Source organism: Cynocephalus volans, chromosome 2, assembly GCF_027409185.1.
Source record: "Cynocephalus volans isolate mCynVol1 chromosome 2, mCynVol1.pri, whole genome shotgun sequence".
Lineage (NCBI taxonomy): Eukaryota > Metazoa > Chordata > Mammalia > Dermoptera > Cynocephalidae > Cynocephalus > Cynocephalus volans.
Genome location: NC_084461.1, coordinates 172,763,300 through 172,786,950, shown reverse-complemented (window position 1 = coordinate 172,786,950; position 23,651 = coordinate 172,763,300). Strand labels below are relative to the sequence as shown.

General features: G+C 45.4%; 1 protein-coding gene across 8 annotated transcripts in view; it reads left to right on the top strand.

Moving 5' to 3' along the window:
- The window catches only part of SLC39A14 (solute carrier family 39 member 14), a 46,220-nt gene that overhangs the window by 11,015 nt on the left and 11,554 nt on the right, over positions 1 to 23,651 (top strand). For 4 of the 8 annotated variants that reach the window (XM_063086448.1, XM_063086447.1, XM_063086444.1 and 1 more), the window contains 2 exons: positions 20,935 to 21,213; positions 22,968 to 23,154. In XM_063086448.1, coding sequence (XP_062942518.1) covers positions 20,950 to 21,213; positions 22,968 to 23,154 — 451 coding nt within the window. In that variant the 5' untranslated portion in view covers positions 20,935 to 20,949. Of the gene's footprint in view, positions 1 to 16,490; positions 16,651 to 20,934; positions 21,214 to 22,967; positions 23,155 to 23,531; positions 23,605 to 23,651 lie in introns of those variants that run through there. The other 4 variants (XM_063086445.1, XM_063086441.1, XM_063086442.1 and 1 more) reach the window with 2 other exon arrangements.

Here is a 23,651-nt window from a genome sequence, read left to right as displayed (position 1 = left end):
AACCGGCCACCCAACCCCTGCAGTTCTTATTGTGATTATTATAAAATTAAGGAGGAAAAGATGGTGTACAATTTACATGGGTGCTCAGATGCAAATAACAGAGTCTAACCAATGCTGCTTGGGGCAGATGGCATGAAAACATCCAGAGAATTGGTCTGAGGCTGATGTTCCTGCTTAGTGATGCCTGGAGAGACCCAGGCTCTTCTCTCTCTCTCTCTCTCTCTTTTTTTTTTTTGTGTGTGTGTGTGTGTGTGCGCGCGTGTGTGGGGGGGAAGGAGGAAGAGAAAAAGACAGCATGCGCAGCTGGGCGGCTGCATTATGTTGGCTAGAGCAGCCACCTGTGACCTCTGATTATTTCTTTCCTTTCACAGACTCTACAATTGAGGTTTACAAGGGACATAAATTATATACTAAAAAATACTGGGATAACTGGCTATTTAGAAAAAATAAAGTTAGGTTTCTTTCTCATGCTGTTCTGTACTAAGTTCTAGATGGACTGAAGATTTAAATTTTTGAAATGCAAAAAAACTCATGTGCACATGTCTGTAATTTCAGGGTGGGAAAAGATTTTCCAAGCATGCTACTAAAAGCAAAAACTTTAAAGGAAAAATGTGATATGTTTGACTTGATCTCTGTTTAAAAATTGTGTCAGTAATACCAGTTAACAAAACTAAAAGGCAAGTCAAGTAACTAATTAGAAAGAATATTTGTAACATGTGACCAAAGGTTAATATTTTTACCATACAGTGAACTCTTGCATAAACCAATAAGAAAAAAATGAATGTATCAGCATAAATGGGCAAAGAAGAGTAATGGGCAGTTTGTAAAAGAAGAAATATATGTTAATAAACCTAAAAACGTGTTTAGCCACACTGATAATCAAAGAAATGCAAATTAGAAGAATTATGAGGTTTTTTTTTTTTTTGGCTGCTGGCTGGTACTGGGATCGAACCCCGGACCTTGGTGTTGCCAGAACCACACTCTAACCAACTGAGCTAACCAGCCAGCCCGAATAAGTAATTCTTAATCTATCAAACTGGCAAAGATAGAGTAATATTTTAATATCAAGGTTGGTGAGAATTCAATGAAGTAGTCACTCAAACACAGTAGGAGGAATATGAAGTTAGTTAAATCTTCAGGAGGGTAGTTTAGCAAATTGTATAGTAAGTTCTAAATAAATCTTGTTGATTGTAGCCCCTGGGGGCAGGTACTGGCCCCTACCAAGCCGGTTTGTCCCTGGATCTTATTCCAGGAATATCCCCTTTTACCTCTTAGGGCCTTTCCCTGTGCCCGTGGGTAGGTGGTGCAGAGAGAGGAGGCAGCCAGCTCACCCGAGTGCCTCCCCACTCCCCAGGGATTCTGGGCTGCCCTCCCAAAGGGACAGGAGAGTGGCAGGCCTGCACCAGCTGGGATTCTTTCACTTATTTTGCTGGAAGCCCAAAAGTGTGTGCTTGTGTGGGAGAAAGCGGGGTGGGGGTGTGTGGGAGGGTGTCCTGCTAGTCAAGATATCCCCGTGCTATTCAAGAGAGCCCCGTAAGACGTGGGGAGCTGGCCGAACTGTTGGGTACTCCCCGTCCTTTCCTGGAAGCCAGAGGGCTCCCTGGCCAGCCCCCAGGGTCTCTTGTTTCCTTAGAACAAGGGAGTACATGAGGCTTGGGGCCAGGTGGAGCCACGATGACCTTCAGGAAGGCTGGAGAGGCCGAGGCTCAGGGCCCTGGGATTCCTCCCTGCCTCCGTTCTTCCCTCCTCCTGCTCACTGACGGTATGTCCTGTGCTCCGCCATCCCAGGCCCACATGACATGACTGGCCTGTCTATATTTCCATGCTGACCATTTTCCCTGTGTTGGATTCTTTCCATGTGACAGGCTGAGTGAGTTCCCAGGTCCCTGAATAGTTTCCAGGGGCAGCAAGCCATGGTTGTTTCCATCTCCTTTCCCAGAAAGGTGCAAAAAGTACAAGAACTGACCAAAAAGTACAGCTGCCGACCAAAGCGCCCTGTGGGGCAGCCTGTCCAGCCCTTGGAGCAGATTCTGCGTCCCCATTCCCGCTCCTCCCTCTGACATCCAGCAGACATTGGAGGTTCCTCCCATGGCAGAGGCCTTGATCGTGGGTAGCCATGCTGTGCCTACTCAGTCCCGTCGGCCAGACTGTGGCTGTGACCTTGGCTACGCTCACACCACTCCCTCTCCTTGGCAGCCACTCGCCAGCCCCCTCCTCTGGCATTTCAGGATATGCGTGGTTGGCACAGGGAGAGAGGTTGTGCGTAGTGGGAGTGAAACTCAGAGTTTCCGTGAGCAGCTGAGAAATTCTGGAAACAGTCTGTACTTGTGGGTTTTCTTTTTTCTTCCCCTGCCCCAGGGAAAAGTGAAACTGTTGTTTTTGGTGGGATTATCAGATGGTCACTGTCCCTGGCACCTTTGTTTTCGGGAATGTGGGAAGGGAGGATGCCTGCCTATGTCTACCTCTCCCCCACCCCATGTTATGTTTTTTAAAAAAACTTTTCCACCTTGTGTTTTATATTTCTACTTCAGACCAACTTCTCTGGTTTTCTGGGGTCTTCAGCTCTGTTGAAGCAGTCCTGCAGGAGAGAGGTCCCTACCTCTAAAGGATGCTTATAGTTCACCTGGGCATAGAGACCAGAGTGCAGTAAAATTCGAAAATGTGCCTCACTGTGTAAACGGGCAATAGAGGGAAAGTGACACATTCTTTCTGCAGATGTTCTTTGGGGACTCACGAGGTGCCAGGCACTCCTTCGTCTAGGCTCTGCGAATAAAATAGAGCCCAAGTTTCTACCCTTGGGAAGTTTACAGTCTAGTAGGAGGAGACGGGTAATAAATACATAAAAAGAAAAAAGACTTCTTTAGGTAATGATATGTGCTAAGAGGAAAATGAAACAGGGTGTTAGGGTTCTGAATGACTGGGAGTGGGCTTTTTTTTGCAAGGTGTCCGTTCACACTGAAGAGGTGACATTTGAACTGAGACTTCTTCCAGGGGAAGAACATTCTAGGCAGAGGGAGCAGCAGATGTAAATCTCTGCGGTCCAAATGAGTCTGGTTTGTTCAAGGGACAGAAGAAGGCCTGGGTGGCTGGAGCCTAGGGAGAAAGGGGTCAGTCATACAGTCAGTGGGATAGACACGGGCCAGGTGACTTACAGGACAGGAAAAGGAGTTTAAATTTGATTCCACTTGTCCTGGGAAGACATTGGAGGGATTAAAGCAAAGAAGGTGCTGTGATCAGATCTGTACTTTGGAAGAATGACTCTCACTGAGCAGGTCTGAGTTGCAAGCCAAAGGTAGGAACCCTTTCTGTGTGGCAATCCGATTGCTCCTTGAGGTTAGTGTTGGCTGGAGGAGTAAGCCTTTAAGTCTGGTTAGAATGTTGATCCCTTTTTAATAGGCAAGCAGTTGGTAGGAGGTAGGGGAGTGGAAATATATGCACAAGCAATTATGCTGTGATTTTTCGTGTGTTTGGTCTTTTGTACCTTAGTACTTGGAGACCGCCGATGTCAGCCTTGAGGTTTTTGTAACCTGAGGATTGGGAGATTTGTCTGGGTGGGTCTTCTGCTGGCCCTCATCACCGTGTCTGTGTGTGACATGAACCAGAAACCTGGTTGCCTTTGCTCTGGAATCTGACAGCCTCTCTCTAGAGCTCTGGCTGGGCAGAGGGCCAGGGTCCTCCTGCTCTTTGCACCTTTGACAGGGAGCTTTGAGAAGACACTTGACCCCATGGCCCTAAATAATGCATCTGCAGTGAAGTCGGTCTCAGCCCTTCTGATCTCCAGGGACAGCAAGGTCATGTCTGTTTACATACGCGTTTGCATTTACATACTCCCTAGGAAACACCTAAAACAGTCAACTTTAAATGTGAGGACTGTCATTCTCAGACAGTGTGACCCTGAAGATGCTTCCAGCATGGGGTGGGACAGAGATGGCGTTTTTCCTGCAGTGTGTCCTGTCTTATTACATGCAGTGCATGAAACATGCGCAGACTGAGTTCAGCTTTCTGACAGACCTTCATAGGACATCCTGTCCTGTAGGAAGGTGTGGAGGCAGGAAGGTGCAGGGGTGAAGGAGGTAGGAAGGTGGAACATTCAGGATGGAACCCAGGGCCCAGGCAGGAGCCTAGTTGGGAGACCCCTGACTAGTAGGCAGAGGAGCTCCAATGTGTTACTGGGTAGAGGCAGTAGTGAGTGGTCTTTACTTGAGCAGGGGTGATGTGATGAGCGTGGGGCAGGAATGGACTGGAGGAGAGGGACCGAGCGGCCCATTTGGGAGCCTGGGATCTTAAGAAGCAGGATGTCCTGGTGCACAGCAAGCCCTGTGGGGAGGATATGGGGAGGCTTTTTGCCTCCATAATTGTATGGTGGCTGTCTGTGACCTTGGGCCAGAGAATGTGCTGTGTGGGAGGTTTGGACAGTGGGAGGGAGAGTGGAGGAATTATGATTCATGAATGGAATTACTCAATCTCCCCACGACTGCTACTGTTCTCACCCAATTTGGAAATATGGGCTTTTTATTTCTTCTCCCCCCAAAAAAATCCTGTTTCCCATGAAAACTGGGCTCATTTATTAATCTGTTGATAAGCATTTGCCTTACTGAGAAATCAAAAGTCCAAGATGCAGGCCCTGCCTTCCTGCGGGGTCCCTGGTCATACACTTGTGAGCAAACAATGCGGGAGGACCGTGTGCTGGGCAGGAAGGCGTGGGCAGCAGACAGCAGCTCTCCTTACCGCCTTGGGTTAAGAAATCTGGAAGTCAAATGAACACTCTGGCTCTTCCTCTGAGAGTAGCAGTCCTCAGACTTTGGGATGTGTCATGATCACCTGGAGCACTTATTAAAACCCAAACTGGGGCTGGCTGGTTAGCTCAGTTGGTTAGAGCTAAGTGTTATAACACCAAGACCAAGGTTTCGGATCCCATACTGTCAAGAAAAAAAAAATTGCTGGGCCCTACCCCCAAAGTTTCTAATTTTTTTAGTTTGGGGAAGGGGCTGAGAATTTGCACTTCCAGTGAGTTCCCGGATGATGGTGATGGTGATATTGCTGTTTCAGGGACTACACTTTGAGAACCACTGTCCAAGAGAAATGACCACACACAGCAGGGCATCTCAGCTGTAGAGACTGGCATGGCCAGAGTCGTTGAGGGGGAGTCGGGGGCTTATGCTGGCTTAAAGAATGGGAGGTTGTAAAGGAAGAGGTAGTGGGGCAGGAGGACCTAAGGGTGGGCAGGCTGGTGGGGCAGATAGTCTTGACTGCAGGCCGAGCAGTGGAGCTGCCTGGAGCCTGGCTTCTAGTGGAGATGTGCTGTTCTAGGGGAGCCAAGCCTGTCTCTGCGGTGGTAGCTGAGTTACCATAAGATAGAATTAACCCCAGTAGAACCCAAAGGCTCACTGTCTGGGAAGGGCCTGGCCCACCTCATCTCCCAGAGGGAGCCTGGGGCTCAAGGACTCCTCTTACCTATTTGGAGAGGAAGGGAGATTTGTGTCTTGTGAGAGGCCTTTGGCGGCACATTTTGCCCACAGAATGCTGTTGCCAGAGAGTTGGGGTTAGCATTTATAAATGACCCTACTGCTCAGCAAGAGACTTAAGCAGACAGGTCACAACCCCATTTAGAAGGTGGTGGGGGTAGGCTCGGTTTTTCTAACTCAGGCTGATACATACAGTTTGGTGGTGAGGACGGTGGAGGGGCCTGTTTATCTGCTTGTAGCCTCTAAAGAGGAGCCTATTCAATTCCTCAAGAGAAGAGGGGGAGCATCCCATGGAGGAAGAAGCCTTGCTCTTCAGACCACACTAGATGCTGTGTTCTCTCACCTGGACAGTTGTGGTTCCCACTGCCCTGTGAATAAAGTCTAGCCACCTTAGTGTGACTTACACAGCTGTCCCTGCCACCTCTGCAGCTCATTCTTCTCTCCCCTGTCACATCCCCTCATGTACACCCTAGCCACACTGGACTCTTAAGTTCTTAGTAGATGTGCCACCTTCCCCAAGTCTCCAAATGTAGCTGCATCTATCTGGAATGTTTCCCACCCATCCCTACCTGGCTCACTTTTGCATGTCCTGCAGGTCTCAGCTAAAATGCTGTTCCTTTGGGGAGCCTTCCCTGACCTCTCACACTAGATTTGCTTGCCCTGCTGTGTTCTCCTTGGCTTCCTATGCACAGCCCCACCCTACTCTGTGGGGGATGGTGTGGATTCTCGGTGTGATTTAGATGTCACCGATAGATGCACTCAGTCCTTAATGTGTAAAGAGGTGGAAAATGTGGAAGGAGGTTAGACAGCCCTTTCCTCAGGATGGACCCTGGGACATCCATTTTGCTGGTGTGGATCATGGCAGGGGTGGCATAATCCCAGAGCAGGCAGCTTTTTTCTGCCATAACTACCTGATGGCAGCAGAGGCAGCAGCTCCTTGGCTGCCCAGTTCTGCAGTATGATTTTGGGGAGTAGTTCCTGGGAGCTCAGCCTAGTGTCTGTTACTTCAGCTCTGCCAATGAGTCTCTAAACCGTTTAATGTCCTGTACAAAGTTCCTTTCTGCTTTAATTGCTTAAGTGAACCCTGGTCTACACATCACCCTGTCATCATTGTTCTGGTAAGTTACTCATGGAATTGTTTGCTTTCCCTGCTGTGTGAGGGCAGGTGCTAGGTGAATCCTTTGCATCACCAGGACCTAGCGTAATTCCTAGCATGTAAGCAGTAGGCAATGAATATTCATTGTATGAGTGAACTCTTCATCTGAGTTTTAAAAGTCCAGTAGGTATAAGCCAGCTTTCTATTCAGTTAATATAAATGAAATTCAAGGTAAGGGAGTTATTTAGAGAAAAGAGTTGTATGTGGTGGGGACAGCTGACTTCAGATGGTCTGGGTTAAACTTGGTCTGGAAGCCCCAGGCAGATAGAATGTGTGTGAAAGGAGGTGCTGAGCTCCCTGTTCTTCATCATGCTGTAGGGGCAATGCAGACAGACATCAGTAAGAAGGGAGGTTAAACTTCTCTTCTTCCAGCAGAAATTCTCTGCTTCTAGCCCCTGTGTGTCCAGCACTGTACCAGGCACTGGGGAGGGCTGGGGCACATAGAAGTAATAGTGGCGAGGACCTCCCCTGACTTCAAGGAACAAAAATCTAGTTGGGGAGGCTCCCTTGGAGACAAAATAGTTAGGATTCCTAAAGTATTAAAAGAGTGGTTGACAGAGGCTTCCTGGAAGAAGAAGTAATTGAGCTGACCTCTGAGAATAAGCAGAATGCAGGTCTAGGTGAGTTCTCTCCTGAGAACTCAGAAGACAGGGGACTGGAAGGGACTGGCTGAAGTGCTGTGCTGTGTTAAGTTCTCTTACTTATCAGAGTGTCCTTTTGAACTTGGTGGTTTTAGTTTAATTTTTGCTGGAGACACATGGTGAGTTAGCAGGCCTGAAATTTGAACCCAGGTCCGTGTGATGTGTTATGGTGCCTGATGGCTGAGCCACTAGATCATGCTTTTTATTTATTTATTTAACCTTGGATAACAAATTGGGGAGTTTTGGTGATGCAAGTGGTGGATGTGAGTGCTGTGTTTCCTAAGCCACATGCCAGTCCCCATGGTCTGACAAACAGGAGTGAATTTCACAGGACAACAGGCCTGAATTTTGCAATTGAATGTCTGGGAAATGTTGATAGATAAATGAGGAGAACAGGGGTGACTCTTGCCCTGGCCTCTGGTGGGGATGGCCTGGGTGGGGGAGCCCTGGCTGGCTCTTGTGAGCCCTCTCCCTATCGGCTGCTGCCTGCCTGACTCCATTAGTTTTGGAAGTTGTCTTTGCTTTGTCCAGCCCAGGCTCTGGCTCCAGCTGGGATGGGCTGGCATGGAGCCGGGGAGCCTGGCAAATGCACTCCTTCCCTCCTGGCTCCAACCCCTAGTCCTGGCTGTCACTCAGGGGCGAAATAAGCCATCTTCTGTCTGTCTGCTGGCTGCCAAGCCTGGCCATGTCTTTGCCCTCACCACCTCCTCCCACGGGTGCCGACACACACAGTGGGGATCAGTAAATATTGGTCGATGAGCAGCAGGCTGCTGACTCTGATTTTGTTCCCTGCTTCTGGGTCGCCACTGATTTTTTTTTAAAGTTTTCCAATCCTGCCCTGCCCAGCAGCTGTTCATGGGGAGAGTACATGGGCACTGCCTTAAGGCTCCACTGCTCCCTCGCCACCCACAGCCCTCCTGCACTGTCTGGGAAATCTCCCACCCTGGGTGGCCTTTGGCTGTGCCAAAGTTTGAGGCTAAGCTGCTGGGTTTGGGAGCTGGAAGAAGAGAACACATCCTTTTAGGGTATGTGGGAGAGCGATTAGGTGATGGGCAGAAGGAGGCAGGACAAGAATGGGCCAATTGAGTCCCTAGGCTGTTTGGCCAAGTAAAGGTTGGTTTGCAATCTGTAATACGTGCTCTTTACTTGGGCAAAGGTTTCAGCCTAGGACAGTTTGTCCCAGCAGAGAATGGCCTCTCCAACAATGTTCATTTAGTGTGTGGGGAGGGCCACGGGCTGGATAATTTTTCTCAAAGCTCTTTGTATCCCAGAGAAGCTTCTAGGACAGTATTTACTTGGGTACCAAGCTGCAAGACTACTGATTGCATATACAGGAACTTACACAGATGACTGTTAGTTTGACCATGATTATTGAGAGTATGCTAACTTAAGTATTTGTAGAACACTTGGCAGTTTTTGTAGTCAGATGTATTGATTGCATCAGTGGGTTCTAGGTTTTGTGCCATACTTAGAAAGTTCTTCCTAACTCTTTGATTTAAAAACAGTCACTAATATTTTCTTATTGCTGTACCCCTGCCACTGACTGGGACATGTCAATGGGTTGAATTTAAATAAAAAATAAGGAAAAAATTTAAAAATAATTTTAAAAATAAAAATAAACAAACAAATAAACAAAAAACATTCTAAATCCTACCACTCAGAAATAGCCATCATTAAAATTAGGTGAACATTACTCCAGATATTCCTCAATGCAAACTCACAGATAAACAGATAGAAATAGATGTATATACTCCTATATAAAAGTATTAAAATTGGGCAAGATGGCAGTATGAAGGCAATGGCAGCGGTGGAAACTCAAGACTCGGGGGCCCCAAGGTCTGGAAGAAATCACAATGCCTACTTGGAAAGAAGAACAGGTAGCGACTTGCCCAAGCCCAACCCCAGAGCGGGCCCCTAGAAAGGTTGGAGCCGCCGCCGCTTGCAGTCGGTGACCGCGCGACTCTGCGCCTGCCCGCGGAAGTGGCAGCGGCAGCAGCAGAGCCAGCGGCAACGGCAGCAGCGGAGGAGCCGGCGGCAGCGGCAGGAGCGGCAGCAGTGCCCTCAACAGCAGCAGTAGCGGCAGCGGCGGCGGCGGCAGCAGCCAGCAGAGGAGCTGGCGGCAGCAGCGTAAGTGGCACCAGCGGTAGCGACACCAGCAGCAGCAGCAGGGGAAGCGGCACCAGCGGTAGCAGCAGCGAGAGCGGGAGCAGGGGAAGCAGTGGCAGTGGAGCTGGCAGCAGCGGAGCCGGTGGCAGCAGAGCCAGCAGCAGTGGTGCCGGTGGCAGTGGCGGGAGCGGTGGCAGCGGTGGCGGCAGGAGCAACACCCTGTGGTACCGCCCTATCACCCAGCAGCCCGGCAGAGTCCAAGCTGACCAGAGAGGTGGCTCCCCGGAGAGGCCCAAGACCCGAGGCAACCACACATGCAAGGCACTAGTGGCCAAGTGAGTAGTCACTGAGGTAGCCATACCAAATTGGCAACCACAGCAACATCTTAGTCAGTCAATAGTGTCAAACCTGTGGACTGTGAAACCCCCTGCCACAATGAATAAACATCAAAGAAAAGATACCAGAAATACGAAAAATCAATAAAGTACACCACCCAAAGATAATAAATCTCAAGCTCTAGATCCTATAGAACAAGAAGCCCTTGAAATGACTGACAAGGAATTTCGAGTGATAATTCTAAGGAAACTGAATGAGATACAAGAAAACTCAGCTAGACATCATGATGAAACGAGGAAAAGTATACAGGACCTGAAAGAGGAAATATACAAGGAAATCAATGTCCTGAAAAAAAATGTAGCAGAACTTTCTGAACTGAAGAAGTTATTCAGCGGAATAAAAAACACAGCAGAGAGTTTAATCAGCAGGCTTGTGGAAGTTGAAGAGAGAACTTCTGTACTTGAAGATGGGCTGTTTGAAATAACACAAGCAGACAAAAAAAAAAAAAGAAAAAAGAATCAAAAGCATTGAAGAAAATCTGAGAGAGATATCAGACAACGTTAAGCGCTCAAATATCCGAGTCATGGGTATTCCAGAAGGGGAGGAAAAAGGAGATTGCATTGAAAACATATTCAACAAAATAGTGGCAGAAAACTTCCCAGGTATAGGAAAAATAACAGATCTTCAGATCCAGGAAGCTCAACAATCTCCAAACGTATTCAACCCAAAAAGGTCTTCTCCAAGACATGTTATAGTCAAATTGGCAAAACTCAAAGACAGAGAAAATCTTAAAAGCTGCAAGAGAGAAGCGTCAAATCACCTATAAGGGAGCCCCAATCAGGCTAACACCAGACTTTTCATCACAAACCCTAAAAGCCAGAAAGGAATGGGATGATATATTCAAAATACCAAAAGACAGAGATTGTCAGCCAAGAATACTCTACCCTGCAAGGCTATCCTTCTGAAATGAAGGGCAAATAGTATATTTCTCAGAGAAACAAAAACTGCGGGAGTTTACTACCACACGACCACCCTTACAAGAAATTCTCAAGGGAGTACTGGGTTTGGTTTCTGAAAAATAACTACCACTGCCATAAAAACCCAAGAAAAATCTAAACCCACTAGTATAATAAAAATGGCATTCATGAAGAGAAAACAAACAAACAAAAAGGCTATCTACAACCTAAGAAACCAACAAACACAGAAAACAAACAGTAAATCAGAAACAAGGAACAAAAGACACCTAAGACAACCAAACAACAATCAATAAAATGCTAGGAATAAGTCAACAGTTTTCAATAACAACTCTTAATGTAAAAGGCTTAAATTCCCCAATCAAAAGACACAGACTGGCTGACTGGATTAAAAAGGAGGACCCAACTATATGCTGCCTTCAAGAGACCTACCTCACTCATAAAGACTCACATAGACTAAGAGTGAAAGGATGGAAAAATATTTACCATGCAAACAGAAAAGAAAAACGAGCTGGAGTAGCTATTCTTATATCTGACAAAGTAGACTTTAAACTAAAAACCATAAAAAGAGACAATGAGGGACACTACATAATGATAAAAGGACTGATCCATCAAGAAGACATAACAATCATAAATATGTACGCACCCAATGTTGGAGCAGCCAGATTTATAGAACAAACTCTATTAGACCTAAAGAGGGAAATAGACACTAATACCATAATAGCAGGGGACCTGAACACCCACTGTCAATATTGGACAGATCATCTAGGCAGAGAATCAGCAGAGAAACACAAGATCTAAACAATACTCTAGACCAATTGGACATGGCAGATATCGACAGAACATTCCATCCAACAACCTCAGAATATTCATTCTTCTCATCAGCACATGGGTCATTCTCCAGGATAGATCACATATTAGGTCACAAATCAAGTCTCAACAAATTCAAAAAAATTGGAATTATCCCATGTATTTTCTCAGACCATAATGGATTAAAACTAGAAATCAATAACAAACGAAATTCTGGAAACTATACGAACACATGGAAATTAAACAGCATTCTACTTAATGACATATGGGTCCAAGAAGAAATGAAGCAGGAAATCAAAAAATTTATTGAAACTAATGAAAATAATGATACATCATACCAAAACCTGTGGGATACTGCAAAAGCAGTATTAAGGGGGAAATTTATTGCATTAAATGCTCACCTCAGAAGAATGGAAAGATGGCAAGTGAACAACCTAACACTTCAGCTTAAAGATCTAGAAAAACAAGAACAATCCAAACCTAAAGTTAGCAGACGGAAAGAAATCATTAAGATCAGAGCAGAACTTAATGAAATTGAAACCCAAAAAACAATACAAAAGATCAAAGAATCAAAAAGTTGTTTTTTTTTAAAGATAAATAAAATTGACAAACCATTACCATGGCTAACAAAAAAAAGAAGAGAGAAGATTCAAATAACAAAAATTAGAGATGAAAAAGGTGATATTACAACTGATTCATCTGAAATACAAGGAATCATTCGGGACTACTATAAACAATTATATGCCAACAAGTTTGAAAATCTGGAGGAAATGGATAAATTTCTGGACACACACAAGCTCCCAAAACTGAGCCATGAAGACGTAGAAAATCTGAACAGACCAATAACAGTAAAGGAGATTGAAGCTGTTATCAGAAAGCTCCCAACAAAGAAAAGCCCAGGACCAGATGGATTCACAGCAGAATTTTACTAAACATTCAAAGAGGAATTGACACCGATTCTTTACAAACTATCCCAAAAGATTGAAACAGACGCAAATCTCCCAAACTCATTCTATGAAGCAAACATCATCCTGATACCAAAACCAGGTAAAAATATAACCAAAAAAGAAAACTACAGGCCGATATCCTTGATGAATATAGATGCAAAAATCCTCAATAAAATACTAGCAAACAGAATACAGCAACACATAAGTAAAATTATTCATCACGATCAAGTGGGATTCATCCCAGGGATGCAAGGTTGGTTCAACATACGCAAATCAATAAATGTGATACACCATATTAATAAAATCAAACACAAGGACCATATGATCATCTCTATAGATGCTGAAAAAGCATTTGATAAAATTCAACACTCATTCATGACAAAGACCCTCTATAAGTTAGGTATAGAGGGAAAGTATCTCAACATAATCAAAGCCATATATGATAAACCCACTGCCAATATCATCCTAAATGGGGAAAAGCTGAAAGCTTTTCCTTTAAGAACAGGAACTAGACAAGGATGCCCACTCTCACCACTCCTATTCAACATAGTGTTGGAAGTACTAGCCAGAGCAATCAGAAGAGAAGGAAATAAAGGGCATCCAGATTGGAAAAGATGAAGTCAAACTGTCCCTGTTTGCAGATGACATGATCCTATATATCGATCAGCCTAAAGCCTCTACAAAAAAACTCTTGGAGGTGATAAATGATTTCAGCACAGTAGCAGGATACAAAATCAACACACAAAAATCAGTAGCATTTCTATTCTCCAATAGTGAACATGCAGAACGAGAAATCAAGAAAGCCTGCCCACTTACAATAGCCACCAAAAAAATAAAATACTTAGGAATTGAGATAACCAAGGAGGTGAAAAACCTCTATAATGAGAACTACAAACCACTGCTGAGAGAAATTAGAGAGGATACAAGAAGATGGAAAGATATCCCATGCTCTTGGACTGGAAGAATCAACATAGTGAAAATGTCCATACTACCCAAAGTGATATACAAATTCAATGCAATCTCCATCAAAATTCCAATGACATTTTACTCAGAAATGGAAAGAGCTATCCAGACATTTATATGGAATAACAAAAGACCACGCATAGCCAAAGCAACGCTGAGTAAAAAAAATAAAACTGGAGGCATAACACTACCTGACTTTAAACTATACTACAAAGCTATAACAACCAAAACAATATGGTACTGGCATAAAAACAGACACACTGATCAATGGAACAGAATAGAGAATCCAGAAATCAACCCACACACCTACAGCCATCTGATCTTTGACAAAAGCACCAAGCCTATACACTGGGGAAGAGACTACCTCTTTAGCAAATGGTGCTGGGAGAACTGGATATCCATATGCAGGAGAATGAAACTAGACCCATACCTTTCACCATACACTAAACTCAATTCAAAATGGATTAAAGAATTAAATATACACCCTGAAACAATAAAACTTCTTAAAGAAAACATAGGAGAAACACTTCAGGAAATAGGACTGGACACAGACTTCATGAATACGACCCCAAAAGCACGGGCAACCAAAGGAAAAATAAACAAATGGGATTATATCAAACTAAAAAGCCAAGCCCCCGTGGTGCACTCGGGTGAGTGCGGCGCTGGGAGCGCGGCGACGCTCCCGCCACATGTTCGGATCCTATATAGGACTGGCCGGTGCACTCACTGGCTGAGTGCCGGTCATGAAAAAGACAAAAAAAAAAAAAAAAATAATAATAATAATATAAAAGAAAAAAAAACCATAAAAGTATTAAAATTTCTCTGAATGTAACAAAAGAAAAAGAAACTGCAGTAAAATAAAGTGAATTATTAAGCTTTAAAGAAATGTGCTTTTCACAAAAGAGATAATTTACTAAAAGAGTCCAATAAAGTCAAGAAAATGGCTTGTGAGTTGGGGGAAAATGAAGGAGATCACCTGTTAAAGATGGAGGCACTCTTGCTCTCCAGGATGTAGACTGACAGCAGAAATGCAAAAAGACTGGGTCAGCAAAAATTCGCAAGCTTAACCGCAAACCACAGACTTCCTATTGAGTTGCCTTGGAGATGGGGAGGTAGGGGAGGGGTTTACAGCTGGCTAAAACATATGTAAGACATGCATTTACCCAATAAAGTTGCTTAGTGTGTGCGCTAAGCCCCAGAACTTTGTGATTGGTCTGTGGTTGACCACCTCCCCAGGTGGCAGCCCCTAGCTCAAGGCATGCTTTGAGCAATTCACCTTACTGCACTCTCTTGGCAGGGCTGCACGAGGCCCTGCTCCCTGAGGGATTCCTGGCAGAGGCTACTCCTGCCTTCTGAGACCCCCAGGACCAAAAGAAAGGTGCAGTGAGTCATATGTATGATTACTTGTTTCCATTTAGACAGTTGACTCTTTGCAATGCAAAATAAGGACATTAGAATTTGCACATTTTTTCTCGTCTCCTTTTTTTATGTCCTGATTGTGTTAATTATATTATTAAATAGCCCATTTTTATAACATTTAGATTTTGTCTTATAGCCATAATCCCCATGATTTTTTATTATTTCTTACTTAAAGGGTTTTAATGCTTACCACCAATCCACTTATCATGGTTTCTGTATTTCTGATCTCTTTATTTTATATTTCTGTATTAATTAGGTGTATTTCATTATTAGGTCATTTTCTCCCCTTAGGAAGGAGACTGTATTCTCTGACTTCTTCCATGCTCAAGAATTTCTCTCTGTTGTCTTTACCAAATTTGTATGGTATCTTGGCTGAGGATAATATTCTCGGTTCATATCTTCTTTCTTTCAGAATTATGTGACTTTCTTGCATTCTCTTCTATTACTGAATGTTGTTATAGGGGAAGATGAGGCCAGTCTGCATTTTCTACCACTTAAGAGGAGTTTTAGTGTGTTTCACAATTTTCATAAGCTCTTTTCAAGAAAAATTGAAAAGTCTTGTCTTTAAAGTTCATAGCTGAATGAGGCAATGTCTCAGTATTGAACATTTGTGTAATATGAGGGTACTTCAAAAAGGTCATAGAAAAGTTGAATTAAAAGTTAATATGGGAAGCCAGGGTCTGGGTGAAGGGGCTGCAAAAAAAAAAAAAAAAAAAAAAAGTTAATATGAATCTTTCCAAGAACTTTTTGAAGATACCTCATACAGTGCTTTATTTCAGGCTTCAAATTCTGTTTTTCATTTCATTTCGGGGAAATCTCATGTTATCTTTGAACGTATCTTCCATTCTAATCTTGGCTTCTTTTCTTTGGGGGGGGACACCAATTATCCATATGCTGTATCTTTGTCTTACTCTTTGCTTTAATTTGTCTTTTCCATTTGCATTCACTGTGGTTGTTTCAAACTTGCCTTTGTCGGTATTTCTATTTTAAATTACTGGCAGAATTTTGTTCTCTATTCTTATAATTTATTTATTAGTTCTTCCGTAATGTTGTTTTGTTCCCCCTTTTTTTAGTAAGCCTGCATCTCCTTTTATCTCATTTTGTTTTCCATTCTCATCTTTGAGCTCTTGTTTTGTTGAATTAACATCCTAATTAAGTTATTCTACAGTGCAAAGCAATTGTAAGGCATTGGCTTTCCCTGGAGTTACATTTTACTTTAGGTTGACATTTTTGCCTTTGGGTGGGTTTGCCTGCAGTTTCTTTTCATCCTCTTCGTGCTAGTGCTGTTCTGCTTGAATGTTTTGCTGAATTTGAAATAAGAATGTAACTTTCCTCCCACCAGGTTGAGGCGGATTTGTTCCCCACCTCAACCACAGCAGTGCTAAGGGCTGGGTGTGTGTATGCTGTTGCCTGTGGCCTGATGGGTGGTAAGTGTGGAGGTGAGGTGGGGGAGAGGGATCTCCCTTTCCTCTGGGATTTTGTTGGCAGTCCCTGTAGTGGGGTTCAGCCCATGTGTTTGGGAGGTGTATTCCACTTGCGTTGGAAGGAGAGGAATTCTCACTGGAATCGGATCATTTCCTCAGTTCAGTATGTGACCTTGGAACCCTTCTTTCCCTCCAAGAGAGCCAGCCTATTGCTCTTGTTCTAGTTTTACTTTTTCTGTTTCCCTATAGCTTTCCCCACTGCTCCGCAATTGAAGAGGAAGAGGAATTGGAAGAAGAAGAAAAACAAAGGAAACAGCCTTGGTGGGATCAATGACTTGCTTGGAGTCTCACTGTAAATTGGACTTCTGACTCCTCGCCGGTGGTCCTGCCCTGGTTACTAGCACCCAAGGTACTAAATACAAATACTGGGTTTTTTGATTCCAGAAGACCTTCACCATCCACCCTGAGGCCTGGCTTTTGTCTTTTGTCTGCAAGTTTCAGGATTTTCCTATGCCTTCCCTAGTCGAGGCTCAAAAATGTCCCTTGACCCACCCAGAGCTGCTTGATTATGTGTTGCCCATTTTAATAGTTAACCTCTAGCAGATTCATTTCTATCAGGCTGACAGTTCACAACCCTAGAATGGGCGAGGGTGGGAGCCTGGAGAAAGCCTAGTCTACTATAAAGTCTTCTGCAGAAATGAGCTGCTCACTGGGAGAGAACCCCAGGACGATGGTGGAAGCTGCCGTTTAGTAGTTGGTTGGGTCATTGATGCTCATAACCCTGCATGATGTGCTGAGACCACAGGCACCCACAGACTCCCCTGCCTCTCTGTCCCCGAGAGGAACCAGACATCTTGTTTTACATCCTTTGAATTTCAGGTGACGAGAAGACAGTTGGGGGAAAAGCTGAAGATGATTTACTAAGGCCAGTCAGTAGTGGAACCGAGAGCTCTGGGGAACATAACATCTATCAGTATAGTTTCTTCTACTTCCCCCACCTGCTACACCTCTGACCCACCCTTCCTTCCCCATGGTCTTTCTTTCATGTGGACAATCCAACTTTTTTCAATTTTAAGTAAAATGCTTTGTAAACAACCCCAGTTCAGACTTGCCCCCAAACTGACTGCTACCCTTGGGCCGGCAGTGAAGACCCCAGCTTGAGTTTTACTCTTGCAATGTACTGTGCTCCCTCCAGCCCATACTTTAAGGGGACATGGAGTAGGCATAAGGGGGTATGGTTACAAATCCACATCTTGGTGTCTTGGCCAAATTTGTCTCTGGAGCACTTGATCTTTGTTTTCATGTTTTGTTTCTGTGCCTGGAGTGGTGGGCTATCTGGCCAGCTGGTGGGCAGGGAAGGGCGGGAGTGTTTGGGGGCCTGGCAGCCGCAGGCCCTGCAGGTTTCTGTTGCCCAGCCTTTTCACATCAGTGCCCAGCCTCTGACCAAGCCCCTCAGAGAGTGGCACAAGTTTGCTGCTCTCCAAGAGCGGAGTAGGCATAGAAAGAAGCAGTGTGGTAAATATAATCATAAAGTACGTCCACAGAGCAGACAGGCTGCTTCTAGGGTGAGACACTCTGGACCAAGTGAAGGGGTGACAGTAGGTGGAATTTCAATTTAGGAGCCTCCGATGGTAAAAGAATTTCTACACTTCTGCAGAAGGTTCCAGAACAAATGTTTCTTATTGACTTTCTCCTGTGTCTTTCATTTTCCCCTGGGAGGGTTGGCACTTTGGAGACATCCCTGAGGCACTAAAATAACTTACTTCTCTAACCTGTGCCAAGGGAACAAAGGAGCCCCAGCGTCTCTTTAGTGGGAAGAACCTGGTCCTCCGAGCCACCAGCACACTCCAGTCTTTGTCTTTCCGTCTTCTCTTCTTACCCTGCCCCACCTGCTGCTACTGCTGGAAGGTGCCCTCCTTACTTGAGGGCAGCTGGCTCAGCTCCCTGGGAGGCCTCGAGTGGCTCCTCTGGACCCATGCATGGAGCATGGGACAGGGTTTCCCCTGGCAGCAGGGGCTGTGCAGGGAGGACCCCTGCCCGGCCTCCCCATCCCGGCTACGTCAAGAGCTGTGTATGATTTCTTCTTCTCTTCTCTTTTTCTTCCAAAGGATCTTTCATAAACTTTTTTTACCCCTAAGAATAACTTGTAGTAAAGGAAAAAAAAATCTCCACTGGAGCAGAAAGCTCCCTTTACATGTCTGCCAAAAGGCCAGGGCCACGTGGATTTGAAGTATCGTCCTAGGCACGATCGTGTCTGAGGTGGACAAGATGTGTGTTCGTAGCAGCAGCTGTTTCCTGGACCAAGACATTGTACTGCTCTTTAGTTGTGGTAGACTCTCCCCTAACCCTTTGTGGGGTGAGTTCATGTCTCAAGTACTGGGCCAGGCAGGAGGGCTCTGCTTGCTGAATCTACCCATCCTGTGGGGACTGGTGTGGGCTCCAAAGCCAGGACACTGTGTCCCAAAGCAGGATCTTTCCTAGAGGAGAGAGTCTCTGTGCTGGGGGGTAGGGGAGAGAAAAGGTCACCTGAGAAAAAATGGCTCTTCTCTAGCTCTCCAGGCTGTCAGAGAAGCCATGCTGAAGGGGCAGGGGCCACTGGGTTGGCAAGGAGCAGATATGTCGTAAAGGTTCACTTCTACATGAATGCCCATCCAGGTAGAGCTGCCAAAATGACCCTGGGTCTCCCATACTTGAAGTGGTTTTCTGTTTGTGTTTTTCAGTATTTTGAAGTTGCTGCAGATAAATCTGAGAAATAAGAGCTGACGTGGGAACTGTTTTGTGCTAGTCTGGCCTCTAAGGCATAAATACCCAAGACATTCCCCCTCACAGCTCTTCAGAGCATCTTAAGCCTGGATTTGGGGTGTTTATTGGTAGAAATTGGGAGTTTCAGTGGAGAGTAAATTTAGCCATAGTGTTTTCCTGACAGTGCCACTAGCAGCTTAATGTTTGGGCAGAGGGAGAGTCGGAGTTGGGAACTGTGGTAATTGTAAGTCTCCTACTAACTGTAGCCACATTTTATTGAGTTCAGGCACTCAGCGGGGACCTTGCCATAGCTGATGCCATTAAGTCCTCACAGTAATCCAATGAAGGGCTGGCCGGTTTGCTCAGATGGTTAGAGCACAGCCTTTTAACACCAAGGTCAAGGGTTCAGATCCCTGTCCCTGTGCCCATAAAAAATATATACATACATACACACACACACACACACACGTGTGTGTGTGTGAGTGTGTGTGTGTGTATCTCAGTAATCCAATGAGATGGGCACCACCAACTCTATAGGTGAGAAAACTGAGTTAGAGAGAGGCTATTACTGGCCCATGGCCACTGACCTGGTAAGCAGCCATGCGTAACGTCAAGCCAGCCTGATGCTGAAGGCTGTGCTAGGCTGCATTGCTGTGCTGGGTGATTCTAGAGTGTTGACTCCGGTTAAACAACTTGCCCGAGATGACGCAGCTGGTTGGTGGCAGAGCCAGGATTCAGGCAAGCCTGCCCCCCACGAGCAGAGACCCAGAGGTAGAGGGATGTGCTGGGAGGACTCGTGCAGGAGCCCCAGCTACTGGGGATAGGCGACCCCTGCAATGGAATTCTCCCTGGTCTGGAGGAAGGAGGCTTGTTTCCCTCTCCTGATATTTAACCATGCTAAGGGGAACGATTTACAAAGAAAAAATCATCAGCGGTCTGCTACCTTCACCTTTTGTTTTTCTGTCTTCCTTCTCATTTCTTAATCCTGCTACTTAATTGTTCTGTTGTTGTTGGTTTTTTTTCTTAACATTATACCCAAGACTCTCATTTTTTATAGCTTCTTAATAACTCCATGAAATTGATTTAATTTACTTGTTCATAACACATCTTTTTGCATATAGCCTTTTTATTTTTGGATTACTTCTATTAGGGTAAGTTCTAGAAGCAAAATTGTTAATTTGAAGGATTTAAATATTTTTATTATAACTATTAATTCAATCATGGGTGGTATCTTATTCTGTTGTTTAGCTTCACTAACAAGACGTGTTATATCTGAAAAATCTATTTTGCTATTTTAATAAGTAGCAAAATGATATCAGCCAAGTTTTAAATTTGTATTCTCAGTATCGTAGAGAAGCTGAGTGTTTTTCATGTTTGTTTACTAATTTATACAGTATAGAAATAAACTTTTGTCATCTTTGATGGTGTATATTTTTGCCAGTCTGTATTTTTTCCTCTTTTATTTGTAATATTTATTTTCTAATAACATTTTATTTTGTAGAGTTTCAAACATGTACAAAAGTAGACAGAAGAGTCTGTGGTCCCATCAACCTGGGGCTTAGTTTCAACAATGGCGAGTGCTGTCTCGCCCCCGTGAACATACCCCTCCTTTACTATTTTGAAGCAAATCCCAGATAAGATCATTTAATCCATGATTATTTCAGTATCTCTAAAAGATGACCTTTTAAACAATCATAACCACATCCCTGTTTATTTTTTAATTTAGCCAAACCTCTTTAATGTGTCCTTTTTATCAATTTTTATTCTATCCTTTGAAAAGAAGGGTTTTTCTCAAAGGTTGGGCAGAGGAATGAGAGAAGAGTCGGATGTCGATACCGACCACCTTCAGAGTTGGAGGAGAGGCCTCTCGTGTCTGGGGTCTGGCGCCGTTGCTGACAGACGGGGGGCGTGGAAGAAGCCCTCGCCTTCACATGCCTCTTTGCTTTTGCAGGCTTATTTGGTCACCATGAAGCTGCCGTGCCCCGCCTTCCATAGCTGCTTCCTGCTGGCCCTGCTCAGCTTATGGAGAGCTGTCCCCGAGGCCTGTGCCTCATCCCCAGGCATGCCCATCATCAGCGCTGCCTCGTTCCTGCAGGATCTCATGCACCGCTACAGCGAGGGTGACAGCCTCACTCTGCAGCAGCTTAAGGCCCTGCTCAACCACCTGGATGTGGGAGTGGGCAGGTATAACGCCACCCAGCCCACACAGGGACTGAGGAACCTCTCAACGGTAGGGCTCCCTTCCATGTCCACAGCTCTGCTTCGTGTCCCTGTCTAGTCAGGCACAGGGTGGCGAAGCAGCCTGGTATAGGTGAGGGGGGCAGGCAGGTCTTGATGACAGAGTAGACAGGTCAGTTATTTTCACTCATTGTCTGGATCAGCAAATCCTCAGTCTCCAGCAGTGCCTCCGGGCCACCTGCCATGGTGTTTTGAAGCCCTTAAAAAAAGGTAGCTGTGAAGTGGGGTTCTCACCCGCCCAGACTCTTCCTCAGAGCTGTGTTTGCATCACCTAGAACTGCTGGTAAGCTGCAGCTCCCAGGACAGCATTTCTAATAGAGTTTACAGTTTACAAAGCCCTTTGCATCCTATCCCAGGGGAGCCTTGTAGTCTGTCTAGATGCAGGTGGAATTCTCTTCTTTATAGGATAGAACACTGAGGGTCCCCAGTGAGTTCCCAGAGGGTTCACAACTAGAACCCGGGTCTTTTGGTTCCTGGTTCTCTGTTCTTTCTTCCATATTATCTTGACTAATCAGAGTCTGAGGCTATTTGTGGCAGCCAAATATAAGCCACCCAACAAAGTCTTTATATATCTACTTTGTTCCCTGCACTGAGTGTTGTGAGAAATAGAGAAAAATGAGTCATATTCAAGGAGTTTACTGTCAGGATGTGGAGCTCAACCAGCAGAGGACAAAGTCAGCTAGTACTAAAATAAAGCATCACACTTGGTGAGCTGGACAGTAATTGTGGGATTCAGAGATGAGAGGGGGAGATGAGTGCATGCTGGCATCATCGAGGAAGCTTCCTGGACGAGGTGTCCTGGAGCTACAATTTGAAGGGTGAGTAGAGTTTGGAGAGAGAAAGTGGACACTGTACCATGTGGCGCCGGTGCAGAACCCCCCAAGCATGGTCAGTGTTGGAGTCAGTGCTGCAGCTGGACCCCCAAGGACCTCCACCAGGGTCTCAGGGCCTGCCAGAGCTGCAGCAGGGAGTATCCTGGGGTCACCGGAGTCCAGCCCTCAGCTTTATAGACTCAGAAACTCATCTTGTTAGCACACCCAGAGGCTGACTCTTAGTAAATCCAAACTCGGAAAAGGACCGACGTGTATAAAGTATAATGAGAAGTAAAACAGCAGTGTTTCACAGGAACGTTGCCTGAGAACCATTTAACTGATACCTCCCAAGGTTTCCGCTGGCCAGCCCATGCTTGCTCCATGCTGGCTTTGAATCTTTAGATTTTCCTTCCCTAACCTCTGTCAACACATCCTTCAAGATGAAGACAGTACTGTATGATTGAGGGGACTAATACTCCCCACTGTTGGTCTGATTGGGTCATCTGTAATTTCTGAGGAGCCCCACCTCTCTACCTGCCAGTACTGAGAAGCATCTGGAATCTGCAGTTTAATATAATAGCTCCCTGGACTATTGCGATATGCAGCCAGATTTGGTATCTAGATGAAGCTTGTATCTTCAGGTATGCACACCTTGGTCACAATGATTGGAATCTGGTTCCTAAAATTTCTCAGGCAGCTGTTTGTCACACAGACAGGTGTGCTTTGTGGGTGGCTGATCTCTAAGATTACTTATCAGTTTTTCAAGTTGAGGGACTACCTTGCTCTCATTCTTAGAGATGAATCTACAAATTCCCTGAAATTTGGACATCCTCTGTCTTCTCTTTTCCTCTTGGAAAGCTAAGTGGGTTGTGGCTTTCCTGGGCAAGGCATGACCTTGGGTTCTCAGAGGCTCTCTGCCCCTCCCCCGTTTCAGTGCTTTAATTCTGGAGAGCTCTTCGCTGTGCACAATTTCAGCAATGAGTCACACATTGGGAGGAGTGAGTTCCAGGAGTTCTGCCCCACCATCCTCCAGCAGCTGGATTCCCGGGCCTGCACCTCTGAGAACCAGGAGAACGAGGAGAACGAGCAGACAGAGGAGGGGAGGCCGAGCACAATCGAAGGTAAGCCAGGCGAGGCAGGCCGCAGCCTGCTCTCCCGTGAGCTGCGGGGCCGTGCCAAGCCGACATCTGCTTGCTGGGAGTGATGTCTGTACTGATACATTTAGTATGCACCAGACTCCTAGCACATTGTCAGACTCCCAGGCAGTGTGGCTGGGGAGTTTGCACAGTGTTGGACTGTTTGACCAGCCTGTGGATGCCTTTTTTGTTTACTTTCTTTTTTTTTTTTTTTTTTCCTGTGGCTGGCTGGTACAGGAATCCAAACCCTTGACCTTGGTGTTACCAGGCGGTGCTCTGACAACTGCACTAACCGGCCAGCCTTCCACTATTCGTTTTGGTTTTTGTTAAACCATAAGGGGACCACTGCTTTGGTTTTTCAGTTTAACCTTGAAGACCTCACAGAGTCTGCTTTTGGCCCGCTCTGCTGTAGCCACAGGGGACTCGCCATGGTCTGTGAGTGTGCACAGCTCCTGAGGCCCCTGCTGGCCTTCTGGAACCCT